This window comes from Numenius arquata, chromosome 7 (genome assembly GCF_964106895.1).
Source record: "Numenius arquata chromosome 7, bNumArq3.hap1.1, whole genome shotgun sequence".
Classification (NCBI taxonomy): domain Eukaryota; kingdom Metazoa; phylum Chordata; class Aves; order Charadriiformes; family Scolopacidae; genus Numenius; species Numenius arquata.
Window position 1 is genome coordinate 29,655,671 of NC_133582.1, and position 17,716 is coordinate 29,673,386.

At 45.2% G+C, this 17,716-nt stretch overlaps 1 protein-coding gene across 1 annotated transcript; it reads right to left on the bottom strand.

Moving 5' to 3' along the window:
• Window positions 1-16,551, bottom strand: BFSP1 (beaded filament structural protein 1). The gene is made up of 8 exons (XM_074150886.1): window positions 16,181-16,551; window positions 12,069-12,129; window positions 8,475-8,570; window positions 7,526-7,618; window positions 6,931-7,038; window positions 4,281-4,501; window positions 2,813-2,898; window positions 1-941 (listed from the first exon to the last, which is right to left on the bottom strand). Exons 1-8 carry the CDS (start codon window positions 16,549-16,551, stop codon window positions 1-3), a joined length of 1,977 nt encoding a protein of 658 aa, XP_074006987.1.
• Between the last annotated feature and the right edge of the window lie 1,165 nt (window positions 16,552-17,716).

The following is a 17,716-nucleotide window of genomic DNA, read 5'->3' on the forward strand; positions in this document are numbered from 1 at the left end:
TTAAGAGCCTTTGTCACCTGGTTTCTTCTTGCTTGTCTTCTCTATCATCGTCTCCACAATCATCGCTGTCTCTTCATACGTCTGAATTCTGTCATCTGAAAACTTCTCGATAGACTCCACCACCTCCACCTTCTCGTAGCTCATGGAGCCAGGCAAGCCCACTTCTCTGAACAAAAGGGCCTGCTTATCTTCTCGGTCATATTCCGTCTCTCGAATGACTCCTGGCTCAGTTGGGCTTATCAGACCAGGGGAAGGAACTCTCTCAGGCTCAGAGATGTCCGGATATTTTGTGATTTGCTCGATTTTTCCTCTTGTTTTTTTGCCCCATTCAAACATGTATTCTTTCTCCTCCTGTTTTTCTTGGAGTTCAAACTCTTCCCTCCTTTCACAGATACCCACTTTCTCTTTTTCGGATGGTTCAGCAGGTTCTGGCAGCTCTGGTATGGGCTCCACTTCACCACCGTTCATCACCTTCCCATTGCCAGTGGAAACTGTGATCTCTCCTGCAGGCGGGACGGAGGGAGCCGTGATGCAAGGTTCTTCATAGCCTTCCTCCCCTGTTACCAGCACATAACGCCCTTTGGGATGGGCATCAGGTTTAGGCTCCGGTCTCTTGTAGACTCTTATTTTCTCCCTCACAATGTTACACAATTTATCGAAGGCTTTACTTATCTGGGCTCCATCAGGTACATCCTCCGGGCCCATTTCTTTTTCATCAAGTTCTAATCCTTCCTGCTCAGGTTCACATGTGACTGAGCCCTCATGCCTAAACTCCAGCTGATCTTGGTCAAAACTTTCCAGAGTTCTTTCGTACATTCTTTCAGGCGAGATGCCGTCAGTTATGTCTTTAGATATCAGCTCCCTTTTCCTGGCAATTTTCTTTGTCAGAGCTTTTTGTCTGGGCTTTACACTGGCAATGTCTTGCACGGCCTGGGTGATATCTAGGGAAAAAAAAATCAAAACAAAGCAAACAACACACAGTGCTGAACACAGTTGCTGCAAATGCTAGAGCTGCCTCTCCCCCTCCCTGCTGCCAGCGGAGCTGGATGCAGCAGTCGATGTGAGCACAGCTTCCAACAGCACATGAAACAGCCTCTTCTTTTGAGCAGGCCCCCTCGGCCAAGTAGCCATTTTTGCATCTGAGGTTGCCACCGCTTGTCCTGAGGACGGGACAACTGTGCGTGTAAGACAGGCAGCTGCACAAAGTGTTCACCTATCAATCAGGCCTGCGTTCATGCTCAGCACGAGCACCCAGCTGCTGCTGCGGCCGGGCTCAGCGCCTTCCTCCCAGGCAGGGGTCGGGCCCGTTAACTAGACCAGAAACCTCATCTCCTAAGGCAGAGCCTGAAGCCAGGTGCCCGCAGTTAGAAGCAGTAGGGACTAAGTGGAAATAGCTCGTCTGGCTTTTACAACTCCTGCTAGGGTTTAGGGAGGAAAAAAAAATAAAAAATCACCCAAAAGCCCCATTTAAAAGCCTCCTGCTGAATGCAGGGCTGCTGCGTGAGCGGCCCAGACCTGATGGGAAAGGTGAGTGTCATCACCGGTTCTTCCAGCGCTTCCGAAGACAGGCTCAGCAGGGGGATGCCTCAGCTTTGTGTACTGGGGTGTGTGGTGCTAAGAGAGAACCAGGCACCTCCCAGCATGGCAATTTTGAATATGGGCAGAGGCAGGGAGGTGCATCAGGAGGGAGCAGCCAGCAGCTGGCAGGCGCAGAGCAAAGCAATGTTTTGGCATCGCTGGACCGCTGATGCTGAGCTCTAGGCCTGCGCAGAGGGATGCCCTTGCCTGCAGGCTGTGTTTCTGCTCCCCTGGGCAATCGGTAGCCACAGACCCCATGGCAGCTCAGCAGCAGCAGGAGCGTGGCTGGGCTAGTGATTTCCATGGCATGAACGGCTAGAGGAAGCAGAGGTTGGCACCGGGAATTACAGAAACAAGGGGACAGACAGGTATTAATATGCTTTCCCCCAGGCACCTGTTTTGTCCCATGTCACAGGTACAGTAATGCACATAAAATGCCGAATCCTCAGTGGGTATAAAATAAGACTTTTCAGGACAGTAGTTAGTTCCAGCTGCCGAGGATTTGGCCTCAGGCATTATGGACCCATTTCATATAAAACTGCTACAGTTCACAGAGCAGTTAGAAAAATTACAGCCGCACTCCAAAAAACCCCTCATTCAAAAGTTTATCTCTGTTCTCAGGGCAGTTTGTTCTTAGTAAAATCCCAGTGAGCCTTGGATTTAAGCTACAGTAAATCACTGCAGATGTTAGTACCTACAGCACCTTTCTATAAACCAGCTCCCCTCTTTACTAAAAGAAGCCTCACTAGTTTAGTCCCGGCCATTTCCTTGTCACCAGGTTTATGAGCATCCTAATTCTAACAAGCAATCATACGACACAGAGGAAACACCACTCAGAGGAAACTGGGCAATAGCATGTAAACAGGCCCAAAAAAGTGTCCTCCACCTGCCTGCAGCACTCAACATACCCTGATGCTCTTTGCAAATGACTCAAAACAAGTCAGCACAAAACCCCCAGCTCTTCCACAGTTTCAGGTGCTTTCTGTGTTTGCTCTATTGATTGGCTTAGGTAGTAAATTGTAAAAATAAGCAAAGAAAGTCTTTTGCTTGTGGGTTTGCCCTTTGGCAGCTTGTCCCAAAGCCAGCTGAGGTAAGCTGAAATTGCTGCATTTACTTAGGAAGCCTGGAGTCGGGCTGTCGCGGCTGGTGTTCATGAGGAAGACAAATGGAAAAACAGCTTAAAATACAATGATGCTGCTCTTGACAGACACAGGAAGACATGTCACAGGTTTACCTCTTCCCCTCGAAGCTTGAGGCTGGACAGGTCTGTAGATCTGAGTGAAGAGTGTGACTGGTGTTCCTGCTATAGCAGAGTTTAACCTGCCGGAGAATATGCGTATTGGTCAGAGATCTCCCCCTCATTTCCATCAAGAGCAATTGAAATTGTGCAAAATGAAGCATGGAGGTTAAAGAAATGTATTTCTCTGTGGTGAGGAATCAAAGAGAATGACGGGAGCCTGTTTCTTGTCCAGGAAAGATCAACACAGCCACAGCACCTTTGCAGGAGTTAGGCTGGTTTCCACCAGCAGGAGACGTGGGATGCCCCATTAGGCAGAGTACACTGGTGGTAAAAACCCATAGCAACAGGTCTGCAAGTTAGCCCAGCACTTTGAAAGGATGGGACGATTTTGGATGGGCAGTCAATCCATGCCTACAAGAGGTCGGCAAGAGCTGTAAATGCTGGCCGGTAAAATATGAAATTTGGTAGCCATTACAATGTTACCTGAGTATGCCTGACTTCAGAAGGGCAAGAAGAAAACGGAGCAGTCTTCCTTGGAAAATATTTGAGGTGGTACTAAGTGGTATTAAGTGTTAAAAAAAAACAACTAAGAGGCTGGCCTATATGCAAACCAGTTACTCTATCTGTGGCCTTTCCAGTCTGCTCTGATAGAATTTGAGGTTATTTTGGTGCGTAGGGAGGATATACACCCTGGGTAGACAGGCAAGAGATGCACATGCTGATTTTTGGTGCTTAGAATTACCCTGATCAGATACTCCTAACCACAACGCAGCGTCCAAAATGAAACGCTGAAAACTGATGAAATACCTGTTGCCCACATGTGAGATTGACTATTAGTGAGTGCCCTTCCCCTGCATCTTCTGGACCACTCAGAGCAGTGGTTTGGGTGCTCAGGGGTCTGGCCCCACTGTATCTGCACTGCTGTGAAAGCCCAGCTCCTTTTCTTCTGTGAGGCTGATGTGACATTAGAGGGAGCCAGAGCTCCTCTGTAGGTTTAAACACAACTCAAATCCCTGTGAATTTCTTATATTCTACCCTTTTTTTTTTTTTTCCCTCTTGCCTGAAGAATGGGGTTGCTGCAAAGAGTGTTTTGCTTTACAGGACATTTGCCCTGTTTGAGCCCTGTGAGATCAACCTGCCTGTAAAGCCCCAGCAATCTTTGCTAGCCCCAGCAGTGGAGGGGGTGTTCAGTTTGCTCTCCTGTGCTCCTGACCTCTGTGCACTGATGCGGGACGGTATATGGAAAGGAGACTGTATGGAAAGGAGAAACTCAGACCCTTTTCTTGGCAGAGGCTTGACCAGATTTTGCATCTATTGAGATTTCTGTCCTGGATATCTATCAGTGAAAGGTGTGAAATGGCCATAGCTTCAGGTGGATCAAATGCCCTTAAACATACATTTTTTCAAACAAGAGAAAAGAGATCGCTGGCCCCTTTGGGAGAGTCCAGAAATCCAGCCTTACCGACTGTCCTCATTCTCGATGATACGCTTGTACCGTTCCAGCTCGTTCTCCAGGGACTGCTGGTAGATCACCAGCTGGCGGCAGTCGGTCGTGTACTTCTCCAAGGTCCTCTCAGCCTCCTCTATCCCCTTCCTCAGGTTTTCAATCTGCTCATTGTAAAGCTGAATTTCATCATCGTAACTCTCCTGGGTGTTTTTAATGGCTTGCTCCAGCATGGTTGTCTGGTAAACAAAATTGGTGGGTGAAAGAAGCAGGTCTGAAGCATTCAGCATCCCCATAGTTCAAGGGTAATTAAAAGCAAGACATGGTTTACTATGACGGGTGAGGCTGTACTGCTGAAACACAGTGGCAGCTTCACTGAATTTGTTTAGTTATTCAAAACCAATAGCTTCCCCCACCGCCGCCCCTCCAGCCCCCTTATCTATCCCGAGGATTCATGTTGGGATTGACATGAACCAGGGGAACATCTGTGTGATGGCTCCTTCCCCATGCATGCAAGCCGGGCTGATGTCTCACTGTGTGACCCGCAGCTCACTATGGACGACGTCAGCCGAACAGGCAGCGTCTTACGAGAACAAAAGTGCTTAATTGGGAAGATGTGCCCAGGCAAAACCTGTTTTTCCTTCACTGTGAACCGTGGACCACGCACTGAAGGTTAAGGAAGGGTCTTTTTTAAAATAAAAGACTTCCGAATTTTGAATTCCAAAGACTTCCGAAGACTTTTGAATTCAGTTCCTCGGCTTTTTTCACTTTAGCAGTGAAAATAATTGCTGTGAAGCCCTCAAACCAGTCATTGGAGAGCACATCAACCAGGAGGTGGCGATGAGTCCCTTGCAAAAACAAGGGGCAGGAGTTACAGGTGTGGTATTTGGCAGTGTAATTCCACTCTCAGTTTCTTCTGCTGCTTTTGCCTATTTATTCCATTTCCTTTATCACTTGGGATTATTTTTTCCCTTTTCAAACAGCTTTTAAAGAGATGCACTCACAAAAAGCTAATGGTGCACTAACTGACTAATGGATTATTTAATAATTGATTTATTTCTATATGTTACAGGCAAGATTTTCAAAAACCTTTTAAGAGCCTAAATTTAGGACCCAAGTCCCTTGGTATTAGTCTGGTTATACTGCAGTGTACGAGGGGACCGATAGGTTTCACAGACCCCTTTTGTGTTCAGTGCTCATGAAGTGGTGTCAATAACCTCTCAGCAACAGGGTTATCAGGTCCAGAAACAGGAAAGCAAAGGAGCTCCAGGACACCTCAGTCACCAGGTCCTTGAGCATCACAAGCAACCACGTCATCGACCTCCACTCATGAAGTTATTTCACTCTTTTAACCTCAAGGCATGAGAATGAATAGATTAATAAACTCTTTTGAAATGGGACGTGAAGATTTGACTTTGAAAGCAGCGCAGCTAGTTCCCAAAGGGCGCCTCTCTCCACCTGCCAGCAGAAGGCTGATTTTCTCCCCTTTTTCCTATGTTGATTCATTATCTCAGTTATCACTATATTGATTCTTGCCCTTCCCAGAGAATATATGTCATTTCCACCAGAGCATCAGACATGAGAAAGAGACCAAGGAAAAGCCCCGGGAGTAGCACTGTCCCCAAGCGCCCTAGTGAGGGACGTTACATTCAGGAAGTTAAGTGCTGTCTGGCTGCCTAGAGGAGTTCAAAACCCCACCAAAAGGTGTTTTATACCAGTATATCACTTCCCCACCACTGATGGACCATCTGAGGCACAAAGGAAGCTGTGTTTGGGGGGCATAACGTGGTCATTCTCCACCCCTATCCACTAAGAAACACTGAACTGCAGGGAGGTAGACTTGCCGCTGGCAATTGTCCAGGTCTGGTTTCCATTCACTGCAGCCTTTAGCGGTTCCTCCATCCCGGGCCACCTTCGTCCCGGCACTGCACGCTTGCTCAGACACTGGCTGGAGGAGGAAGGTTGATTTATGGCAGGTTTGGCTGGGAGATGGGCAAGAGCAATGCATGAAGGGCTTGGCCAGTCGTTTTCTGCAAATCAGAACTTGGCAAAAAGCAGGTGGTTTTGGTGCTGGTAGTGTCACAGGAGAGGCGGTGACTTAGTGCTTCATAGTGACGGGGATGAATGCAGGATGCCTCAATGTAGCTCAACACCTATTTCAATTTCAATTATCCAGTCTGTCCAGTCCTTCTCACAGCAAGCTCAGCATTGCTTGTGGCACTGATGGAAAGGACTAGGCAGAGCCCCGAAGGTGCCCCATCATTTTTCATGGAGCCAATTTCCAGCATGAGCTCAGGAAGAAAGAAAGCAAGCAAGCAGGAACAGCCCTGTGTGACTTTTCCATCTAGAACCTCCTGCTGACTATCCTGCAGGAATCCAGTTGCAAAGCGGAAACCTTCTCCCACCAGCTACTCTGATAGGCAAGGACAAGCTTCGTTGTGGCTACAATACCTATTGCCTTTCCTGGCCATCTAAACCTGATGATTTGGGCCACCAAGAGAAAGGGAATGAAACAGCTGAAGAAAAAGGTGGAAAACTAAAATGTAAAAACCACCTCCAGGTCTCCAAGTCAACTGAGTTCACAAGACCCTGTTAAAAACCACGTGGTCATAAAAAGAGCAGAGTTCAGGAGCATTATAGTTGTGTTTATGGCTAGCTATGGCCGTACCTCTGTCTGCAGCTTGTATTTCTGTGCCTGTAGCTGGCAGAGGATGCTCTTGTATTCCTCCAGCTGGCTCTGCAGAACTGGGATCCTCCTCTCCGCTACCAGTTTTTCCTGGTTGGAAGAAAACAAGGTTTTCTACAGGAAAGTATGTTTCAGCCTTAAAAGGAGCCAAAATAAATTCTACTACTGGAAATAAACTGTAAAGACAAATAGAAAATAACAAAAGACAAATAAAAAGATGGGTATTGAACCTCCAGGAAACCCCTGTGGCATGGCTTTTAGAATAAAAGATGTCAGATGGCGGGACTGCAGAAGTGCAGCTCATGTTGAAATTAGGCCCTGTAGACACAGCTGTTATATCTTTTTCCAATTAATAAATGTTCTTAGCACAGCCATTCATATTGATGGGAATCACCAAATTTTAGTCTAGTCTCTAGCACGTTTTTTCTCTCATATTCAGTATTCAGTACTTACTCACACTTGTTGCAGTTTTCATCTAACCTTGGAGTGGAAGTTAAAGGATCTGGGGATGCTTTAGGAGTGAACATTGTCTCCTTCTTACTTAGAGCAGCGTGTATTTGCCGACAGCAATTCTTACCTCACATATGCCAGTGGTTATAGGGGACACACGAGGGGTTGTCTGGATGATCTGCTGCAAAACACTGACGTAGGTCTGGATTTCCATAAGGTTCTGTGGTGAAGCAAAAAACATTTTAACCAAAAAATTCCATAGCAAGGTGCTCGCTTCAATGTGCTCCACTTCTTGGGCTTATATTTCTAGGTATTTACTTCTTTCAGCATATAAAAGTCCAGTTCGTGTTCAGATTTGGTTTTGGAATGTGGTTTTAGACCTGATTTTGAGTGCATGTGTGCTAACAGTTTCATTATGCTGAGGGTACATTACAGGCATTTGGCTAAGGGATAGTATAGTTTATAGTCTCGATTAAAGATTTTGTGATTTCCAATTTCACGGGAGAGTTTCAAAATAAGAACCACAAATAGCTTTGCATGTGGTCCAAAAAAGTGAGCCTCTTCTTTCAAAAGCAGCAAAGATGGGAAAGCTACCTGATCCCAAGCCTCACAGCTCTCCCAGGAAGGAGAAGGGGGCAGCACGTGTTAAAGTTGGCTGCAGCTTAATCATACAGCCACAGGCTTATGTCTGCTGATTAATTGGAATGCTCTGTCCCAGAAAACCGGGTATCTCCCTCTCATGAAAGCAATAGCTTCTTAGCATGAAATAGAAGACAGCTTGACCAGCACATTGCGTTGAATCATGATAATAGGGCAACAGATTCAAGACGTTGCTACAGCTGTAGACATTGGACCCCGAGGGAGCCAATTTGGATGCCTGCAGCCAGCCAGCTGTTGGGCTTAACCTCTGGACTGCAGCTGCTGTGCCCATTGAAAATATATAGTGCTGTATTTACCCACCAAAACACAAATGGGATTTGCTTTAATTTGCCACTGGGACCGATCATGGAGAAGGGCAAGGCTTGACACGTCTCTAGAAGGAAGAACTGAAGAAGACAGCAAATACAGTCAGTTACCTTCTTGTATCTGTCCTTTGTGGCACTAATGTCATCCTGCAGGAACTGGGACTCGATCTGCAGCTCCAGGTTGCAGAGCAGTGCTTCGTCAGCTTCCTACAATGCAGAGAGAGGGAGCACGGTCAGTACCTGTGGGTGGAGTGCCAAAACCACAGCAGCCATAAGGCGAGTAGTTGTGCCTGTGTAGCAGCCTGCGTGGGAGCCTACCGGGAGAAACAAAAGTATTATGAAACCAACAAACAACAGGCACCTTATTCATCGGGTTTTCCCATTGTACACACTGCTTTCTGCACAAATATAATTTATTATACAGTTTGGCACTGGCACTGTCAAAATATGTTTACCATATGCTTTATGAATGCTGGGAGCCAAGTCATAGATGCAATGAAAAAGCAGTCTGACGCTAAAAACTTGCAAAGGTGCATGAATCTTAAACAGATGACATCAACAGACTAAGACATTGATTTCTCTAGTGTTTATGACAGGACCTGAAGTATCCTGATGCCTTTTTACTATCCCAAGTAAAGAAGCCCTTATTAAAAAAAGCCCAGGATAGTCTAAATTATTTCCACTCCTTTGGGTGTGTTCTCAAATATCACAAATGTTTGTCAATTTGGAGGCACTGCTGGAAATAAAAATGACAGATGAGCAAGTCCAGAGAAGAAATCACCTTGCTGCAGAAGTTTCTAATACATTGGGATTTGTAAGGACAAAAGTTCATAATGTCCAATTAATTCAGAGGACAAGGCGTATGACTAGCACATGATCTCAAAGTACACGGTATGAGTGGCACTGGTATTTAAATCCAATTAAATCTCCATTTCTGTTCAGAGGTCTAACTTACGTACTTCCTATTTATGTTATTTAATACAAGCCCTTGAATGTAGAATCATTTCCATGGAACTTGGCAACATATTTTCCAAATATGTATATGTGAAGTGAACAGCTTCATTCTTCTACTTAACACATGCCTTCTTGGCTAGGTTTATCATTAACCATTAAATATCCCTTTTGAGAAAGCATCTTGAAAGCTGCCAACTGAATCTTCCTTGCAACTCTACAAAACTTCCAAGTTCCTCCACCAGTTTGTAAGTTGCCTCAAGAAAGTCTTGACTTCTGCATTTAACTCAAGATGCAAAAACGAAAATGAATTTAAAGGTGTTCCTTTAAAATTACTGACATGCCATCACCAGCTGCAAATATGTCTCAGTGAGCAGATCACGGGTTGCAAATAAAAGGCTGAAATCTCTGGGTGCAGGGTATGACTGGTAGAAGGGGATTTTTTCGTTCTGCACGTGCACAGCATGCGCTCTTCCAAAAATGTGTAGATGTTAGCTGTCCCATTATGCTGCTGAGCCTCCCAGGCAGAGACCTCTCCGGCCAGCTCGATGCTTTGTGAGGCAGCGGCTGATTCAGACCGGGCCAAACCAGCACATTCGGAGCCAGCCATCGGGAATGCCCGCTGCTTTTCTGCGCTCCCCTGCCTTCCTATTGAGAGGAAGATCAGCAGGACAATGGCTGTGTTGAGTGGTTTGGGGGGGAGCCAAAAAAGGCCCCTGGGCCCCCAGATAATACGGATAAGCAAATATTTCTGCATGTAATAAGCAAAAGCAGCATTCGGCTTTCCAAATGTTCCTTCAAAGGGGAAAAACACTTTTGCTTTTATTCCCTGCTTTCAGATAGACCAGCCTCAGTGACGATGCTGTGTATCAGAACAGTGCAGTGCCTACACATTTTCTTCTGAACTTTGCAGTATTTCTATTCACTCAGCTTCCAGAAAAACATCCTGCTTTAGGTGCTGGTTCCAGATCGTTGATGCACGTGCTGATGTGGCATTTTCATTTACCGTGATCCCTTAGATCTCTCCAGAACCATTGTTTGCTGATTTTCCAGAGTGATTCTCCATCTGTTGGATAAGGCATGAGTTTACATCTGCACATGCAGGTTTCAGGCTACATCTTGGGCACTGTACAGAAAATCAGCTGTGCTCTCTCCAGCATTTGGTGCCCCAGTACAAGGAGCTGCTGCTCCAGGGGCAGACCGGGGCAGCCCAGACGCAGCTTGGGATAAAAACATCCCCCCCTTGGCTCAAGACCTTCTCAGCTGTGCCAGTGATCAATCCTCTTTCCTTTAGCCACAGATTGGCTGAGAGGAAAGGTGAAGATGGACCCACCAGCTCCAGCTACCCCTTAAAAAATATTTGCCTCCACAAATATTTTTTAAGCACTTACAGGGTGTCCAGCGTGGAAACACTGGAAAATACCACTGATGCAGGATATTTTGAGCTCCTTGGAGATAGAAATGCCAGAACACCTTTTTTTTTAAAAAAATATAAAACATGCATGTCATTGATATGACATTGTCCAAGCAGAACAGCTCCTGCCATTTGTAGCAGGGAATTTTGTTTTTTAAAAAGTCTATTTAAGCTACCCGTAATTGTTTCGCCATAAAGAAAATGAAGGATAAGCTGTGAAAAATACAACTGGGCAAAGATATAATACAGCTTTCTTCACTCAGATGAAAGCTGGTAGCAATAGAGGATGAATCAGGCTTTTTCAGTTTCACAGATCTGGTTTGGAAACTTCCTAAATACATTAGTAAACTTTCATCTTTTCTCTGAGCCTTATTATTATTGTTGTTGTTGTTGTTATTATTATTTCTCTTCCCATGGTATTAGTTCAGGGAAGTGCAGCTCAGGAAAGCAACAATCCTCAGGTTTCACTGTGAAAGGAACAAATCAGGGGGCTTTCTGGCCTCTCTTTGGTTTGGAAGCCTAATGGGAAGCTGGGGGTCTGTCCTGGGAAGGGTTGACCATACCCTGCAAGAGACTGAGGAGCTTTGAGACCCACCAGACTCCATGACTTAGACACAATCAGCATTTTCTGATGCCACGATATCAATACTAAATATACTTTAATAAAGTAGCTGTATTAAAGAAAAAAAAAGGGAGGGAAGAAGATATTTAGCAACAAACACATTTTCTCCAGTTGCATTCCATACTCTTAGATATGTGAATTGGCTGAACAGTATGACTAATAAATGGACTTTTCCTACCTCTGCGTGTAGATCCTAATTCACTCAGAGATAAATTGTCTTCAGAGTTAAAAGAGTGTTAAAAGATTTAAAAAGATTTATTACAGGTACCTAACCATGTGCCTGATCTTCAGCAAGGATTAATTTGCAAAGTTCATGTTGGATGTGGAAGAAGCAACCCATATTTCAACTCCAGGCCCCAAAACGAATGCAGGAGCCATTTGCTGATGCTCTAAAAGGAGTGGTAGGCAGTAGATCCTCCCAGTCCTTGGTTTTACTGAAAAACTAGTGAAGTCCTGAGCACAGCTGAGGCTGTGGGCTGCAGATGGCATGACCAGAATAAGCAGGACTGTACAGAGCAAGGCGCTAGACAGTGCGTATGCACACACCAAGACTCAGCCACGAGGGGAAGGAGAACTTTTCATCAGTGCATAATGACAAGAAATGTCTTGCTCTGACATTTTATCTTCCCACTGCTTCTTCAAAGCAGCTTGCTGTAGTAAATGAAACCAAAGGAAAAAAATGCTAACGACCTTTCCCTTTCCATTTTTTCAGGCTTACCTTATTAAGGCGTTCAAGGGTTTCTTTTAGCCTCTGCTGATATTCACGTTCATTTCTATACCTGCAAATAGAACAAAGAAGATGAAGTTCAATGGTTCATCCTTCTGCAAACTGCATTGTCATCCACACTATCATGCATAGATAAAGCAGAATATGAATCTTGAAGGGCCCAAAAGATTTATTTATGCATTAGCATTAATTTTTTTTTTGGTCACAGATGCTGACAGTAATTCCAGAATTGACAAACTTCCTGTCCTCAACTTACGTAGCAGAAAACAATGGAATGCTACACATTTGCTATCACTTTTTCAGAGAAAGCCCAAGAATAGATTATTTACAACAGAAGTACATTTGATTGGCATTGAACTACACTGACAGCCATTCATTGGTGTTTACTATGTGAGTATTTGCTAAATTGGCACATTAGCATTTAATTACATTGTACTTGGTTTTCTGTTCTACCTGTTGCTGTTCAATAAGCATTTTCATGACAGACATATGAAACACAAAGGTTGAAATTTCACTGTGTATGAATAATGTTGTATTAGGATGCTTTGATGGATCAAGCTTTGTGTCCTCTTTAATAACAATTCATATTTTAGTTTGTTCAAAATCGTATGTGAATCTTACCAAGAACTGCATTTAGCCAACTATTCCTATGCATTTATAAAATGTCCACCAGTGCATAATGTGCACGTTCCTGTACTGAGTGAACAATGGATGTATATTGTGTTTATCTTTGATTTGAGGAAACAGCACATATTCTTTAAGAATTAGGGTTCTGTATTTGTATGTTAGAAAGAATTTTATTCTAGAAAATCCGTTTAGTTGCAGAGCACAAAACTTCCAAATTGTTGATTATTGTTGTTTATTCCTTTCCCTAAATAAACTATATGTAAAATGTTTAATAGGAGAGAGGGTTTAATGAGACCCCATTAGAAAAAAAAAAGCAAAACCAAACAGCCAGGAGCATCTTATAGTAAAAGGCAATGAGACTTTGCCATCAGTACTGAACAAGTGGCTCATCAAACTGCATCTGCTGCCAGTGCCTAAGTACATAAATACAGTCCATTCCTGTTTATCCCTTTGCTTTCCCTAAAACAATAGATACAAAGCTCTCCTTGTCTTACTTTCTACAAGAAACCCCCATGGTGGGTGACAAGTCAAGTCTGGTAGTGAACGTCCTTCATCAACACAAGTATGAACCCTGTCTGAAATTCAGAATTGAACATAAACCCTTGTCTGTCTTTTGAAATCATCGATTCAGCCCAGATAGGGACTTGCTCCAGTCAACGGGGAACTTGTCAGTTCATGGAGACACTCATGAACTGACCAGAACAACAAAGAACTTGGCAGAACAAAGAAATGGACTCAACTTAGTGCTCTGGATTCCCAACTTTTCCGTCTTTTGAAATCACATACTATTAGCAGGGTTGCTCACTGGTCTGTTTTCAATTTTTACCATGAACAGTAAAGAAACAAGTGAAAACAATAAGGTTTTATTTCATTAACACTCCTGTAAATTGCTGGGCCTCCTCAGCTGAGTGCTGTTTTCTGACGAAACTAAAACAATGTCTTCTTGCAAAATTGTGATATCACAGGGTTCACAAGTTACAAATAAGAATCTTCAGCTTCAGCAGTGAGGCTGCCTTTGTTTCTGTTGGTTATTAAGTAGCTCACCTGCAATCCATTTTCTTTCCATCTTGTAATTTTTTTTGTGTGCAGTTGATAACAAACACTTCATTAACTTAGATACTTTCTGACACACGGGCAAGAATGAGCAGACTGTGGCAGCTTGTGAAAATCAAATACAATAAAAGCTTGGGTTTACACTCAGTAATATACAACCACCCAATAGAGTCAAGGTCTAAATCTCAGCCCTAATGTCATTCAGACTTGCTCAAACCTGCCAAGTTGCTATGTCCTCACTCAAAAATTCTTTCAATGACTGAAATATTCATTCAACTACATTTTCCTTCACTCTCAAATAACCTAAATACCTGCTGTGTCACAGCCATAAAACCACCTGGCATCCTTGAGAGAAATAGTCTTGTGTGATTATCTTTTGAAGGAGGACTGCTTTTAAGTGACGTCCAATGTTCTCCAGAAGATCAGTGCAAAAGGGCTAAGGACCTCTTAGAAATGCTTCAGAGACCTTGTGATGCCTCTGTGCCTGCTGAAATGTATCTACGTAAGTGCAATGCCTGACAAATTGCAGCCTTGCTACGCTTCAAACCTGATTTGAATGTTCAAGTAATTAGCTGGATATATTGAAAAAAGGTCAAGCTTTTCTCAGATGGCTGCTGGTCAGCCTTTCCTGGACCTTAAGAGCCATGAGGTTCATTTGCTTCGTTTTTTTTAAAAACACCCACACCTTCTCATCTACTGAAATAGCTTTAGGGTTGCAACAAACCTTTTTGGACTGTTTAGAGAAAAAAAGGGATATTAATTGTTTTTAGCATAGGGTAAAAGAAATGATGTGGAGGGGACTGGCAGGCTCAAAGGCAGATGAGAGCTTTAAAGGTTGCTGTTACCTCACCTCTCTTAGGTGAGCAGCTCTCTACTGGGGCACTTCCAGATTTACAGGTATTTGTTAAGCCCCTTGAGCTTGGGGCGCTGGCCTGGTGAGAGGTCCCTCAAAGCCCACCATTAGACTTGTTTCCCCACCTGGAAAGCACAGCTCCAGCAGCGCCGCAAATCTCTTTTCCCACCCCCAGCTAACAGACAGGCTGGGCTTGCTCTTAAAAGATGGGGCCAGGATAAGGCCCTTTTTATTCAGGCCCTGCCTCTGCTGCAGTGCAAGGGCTGGATCCCCTCCAAGGAGAAAACAGTCACAATACATCCTAGCGATGCTCAATGGCCAGAGACTCAATTTGGTGTCAAGCCTGTGCCTTTAATATAAAGAGAAATGCTGCCTCTCTGTTGAACCCTATGGAACTCTTCTAGCAATACATGAAACCTCTTGGCTTGCCACAAGCTGAGGCTAAACTTTCCTACTACTTTTCTCCCTTTCAGTTTCCCTGAGGCAGTTCACTAGCCTTTTCTCAATCAAGGCAGCAATAATTTGGGTGTCAAAGAGAGCACAAGCTGCAAAAAGCTGGTCCTACAAGGATGATGGACAGGCCAATAACGTTTGTATTTTATAGGTTGAAAGCCAGGATGAGCCCCGTGAGGGCTCCGCTCTGCTGATTTATGAAAAGATTGCTACCTGCGTTATCAAGAAGCTGCTATTGAGTGGCTGAGAGCCCCAGGGCAAGATTTCAGCAGTCTGAGGAGGGGGTGGAGGGCAGGCAGGACCTGCTCACCTGCAGCTGCAGCAGCATAAAACTCTCCCTAGCACCAGAGAAGCAGCAGCAGCACGGACACAATCCCCGCAGACAGGGCTTGAAGATGGCTTTGCCAAAGGTCACTGGCTACGGAGTCCCTGCTGCTCCGCATATCCCAGCCATCATCTGTTCTTGTTTTCAGTACCTCTCACAGCCGTTGGGTCTCCACTGTGGTCCCAAAGGGTGTCAGCTCCTCTGAGCATCGCCATTAGGAGCAGCTTGGAGAACACAGTGCCAACTGCTGTGTGTCTAGCAACTTCCAGGGAATCATATTGCATGCAAAACCCACAAGATTAGCAGGAAATTAATTTTAAATGAAACAATCGATTAGCAAGACTTTTAATTTCTGAAGTTAATTAATCCTGTTCAGTCAAAGGCCCTAAAATCTGGGTTGCAGCATCTTCCCTAATGCTGTCTTTTGCTCAGACACAAAGACTTGCTTTGAGCAATTCGGTTTTTAATTGCGTTATTCTCTCTTTGCAGCTCAGAGCACAATCCTCCTAAAGCTAATGAGCAACAGCAACTGACCTGCCATGGTGAGAACCTGCCACCACGGGAGAGGGCAATTGCCCATCTAGTAGCACTGAGACTGTGAAATGCAGAGCTAGAGCTCCCTAAGTCCTGGCACCTTGCTATTCACCATGGGTCTACATGCCATGCCTACAAGTGTGATACACATGGAGGGGCATCACCCATGCACGAGAAGCAGCCAGTGACACCAAACCCATCTTTACTACAAAGATTAAGTATGGAAACCACCTATCTTCCTCCACTCACAAGCCTTACTTGTTGCGGTACTCATCAAGCATGCGCTGGGCGTCCTTCTCCTCCCGCTCCAGCTTGGCTCGGTCGGATGCCAGCTCCCGCATTCGCTGTCGGTTGAACTCGATCTGCCCAGCGAAGGCTTCGTCCAAGCCTACCAGCTCATCCATGCGCTGGAAGGTCTCCAGCTGCTTGCGCAGGATGGTGTTGCGCTGCTCCAGCACACGCGCCCGGTTGATGTAGCTGGCGAAGCGTTCGTTGAGTTCTTGGAGGTTCTCAAGGCCCCGGGCTTGGGCCAAGCTGTCGAATTCAGGGGAGCCTCGCAGCTCATCGTAGGCATCTGACCGCTCATACTTCTCCTTGCGTACCTCACGGAGGAAGCTGCTCCTGTACATGGCTTCAGGGGGGCTGTGCGGTGCCGGGGTCCCCTCTTGCGTGCCTGCCTGTCTCTCCAATTTGGATCTGAATTATGTCTGGGGTGTTTTGGGAGGCAGAACTGAACATAATCACCCCCCCAGATGATTAGGACTTTTCTCCAGGGCTGTTTGTGGCACTAAAGGCATCATCTGCAGGAGTGAACTAAATAAATCCCAATGGCCCCGCCTTGGGGCTGCCCGTCTGGTTGTCAGCAGTTCAGAGAAGCAGCGGGCATGGGGGGGACGAGGGGCTTTTCTTTTTGAGTGCTGCAATTGTTTACGGCCAGAATAAAAGACAGCAACATCCAGCTTTTGCCCGGCGGATTAAAGCATTATCCACAGACAACAAAAGGAGCGCTTTGCAGTTTCAGAGGCTGAGCTCAAAGCCTTTCGTGGCTGTACCATGGGGAGAGCTTTGTCCCATGGTGGTGTCCCCAGGGCTGTGTGCAGAGGCCTTCTGCTGAGCCAGGGTTTTGGTGTGAGTGAATGGCAGCGCCTGATTTTTGTTATTTGACAGCTTTGTGATCATTTATGATGATGGGATGGTATAGAAAAGTCAATGTGACTCCGGCTCCAAGTACAAGATTTGGCCACTTGGTTCTCACTTCATGTCAGCCTTTCCTTCGTGTTCTTTCTACGTGGCATGAGAGGCATCAAAGCAGCAGTGGTACTAAAAGTCCATGCTTAACAGGGCTCTGTTGGGAGGCCGGTTTCCTTGGGGATAGCTGAGTGCCATGTCCTCTCATGACTTGGTGGACATACCATATTATCCCACAGGGAGCCACCATCCTTCCTTCCTTCCCTTCACTCCCACCATAATGGAGTCTCATGTGCTGCCATTCCCTGAGAGACTTTAATTTCTCTGGAAGTGATGGATGTATTTCCTCTAGTACTTTTTTCCAGTCTTTCCCTTTGCAAAATCCTGTTTCTTGGGCTTGTTCTTCCAGAAGCACATCTACTTGCCCAGCTGAAAAGCCCAACGCCAAGACAGTTCAATGTTGAGAACAATTCATTTATGCAAAAGTCACTCCATTTTTTTAATGGACACATCTTATACGAATATTTAAATCACACGTACTTGAACCTTAACAGGGAGTAGCCTCACTGACGGCGAGGGCAGAGGGGAAGAAAGAAGCTGGGTTCC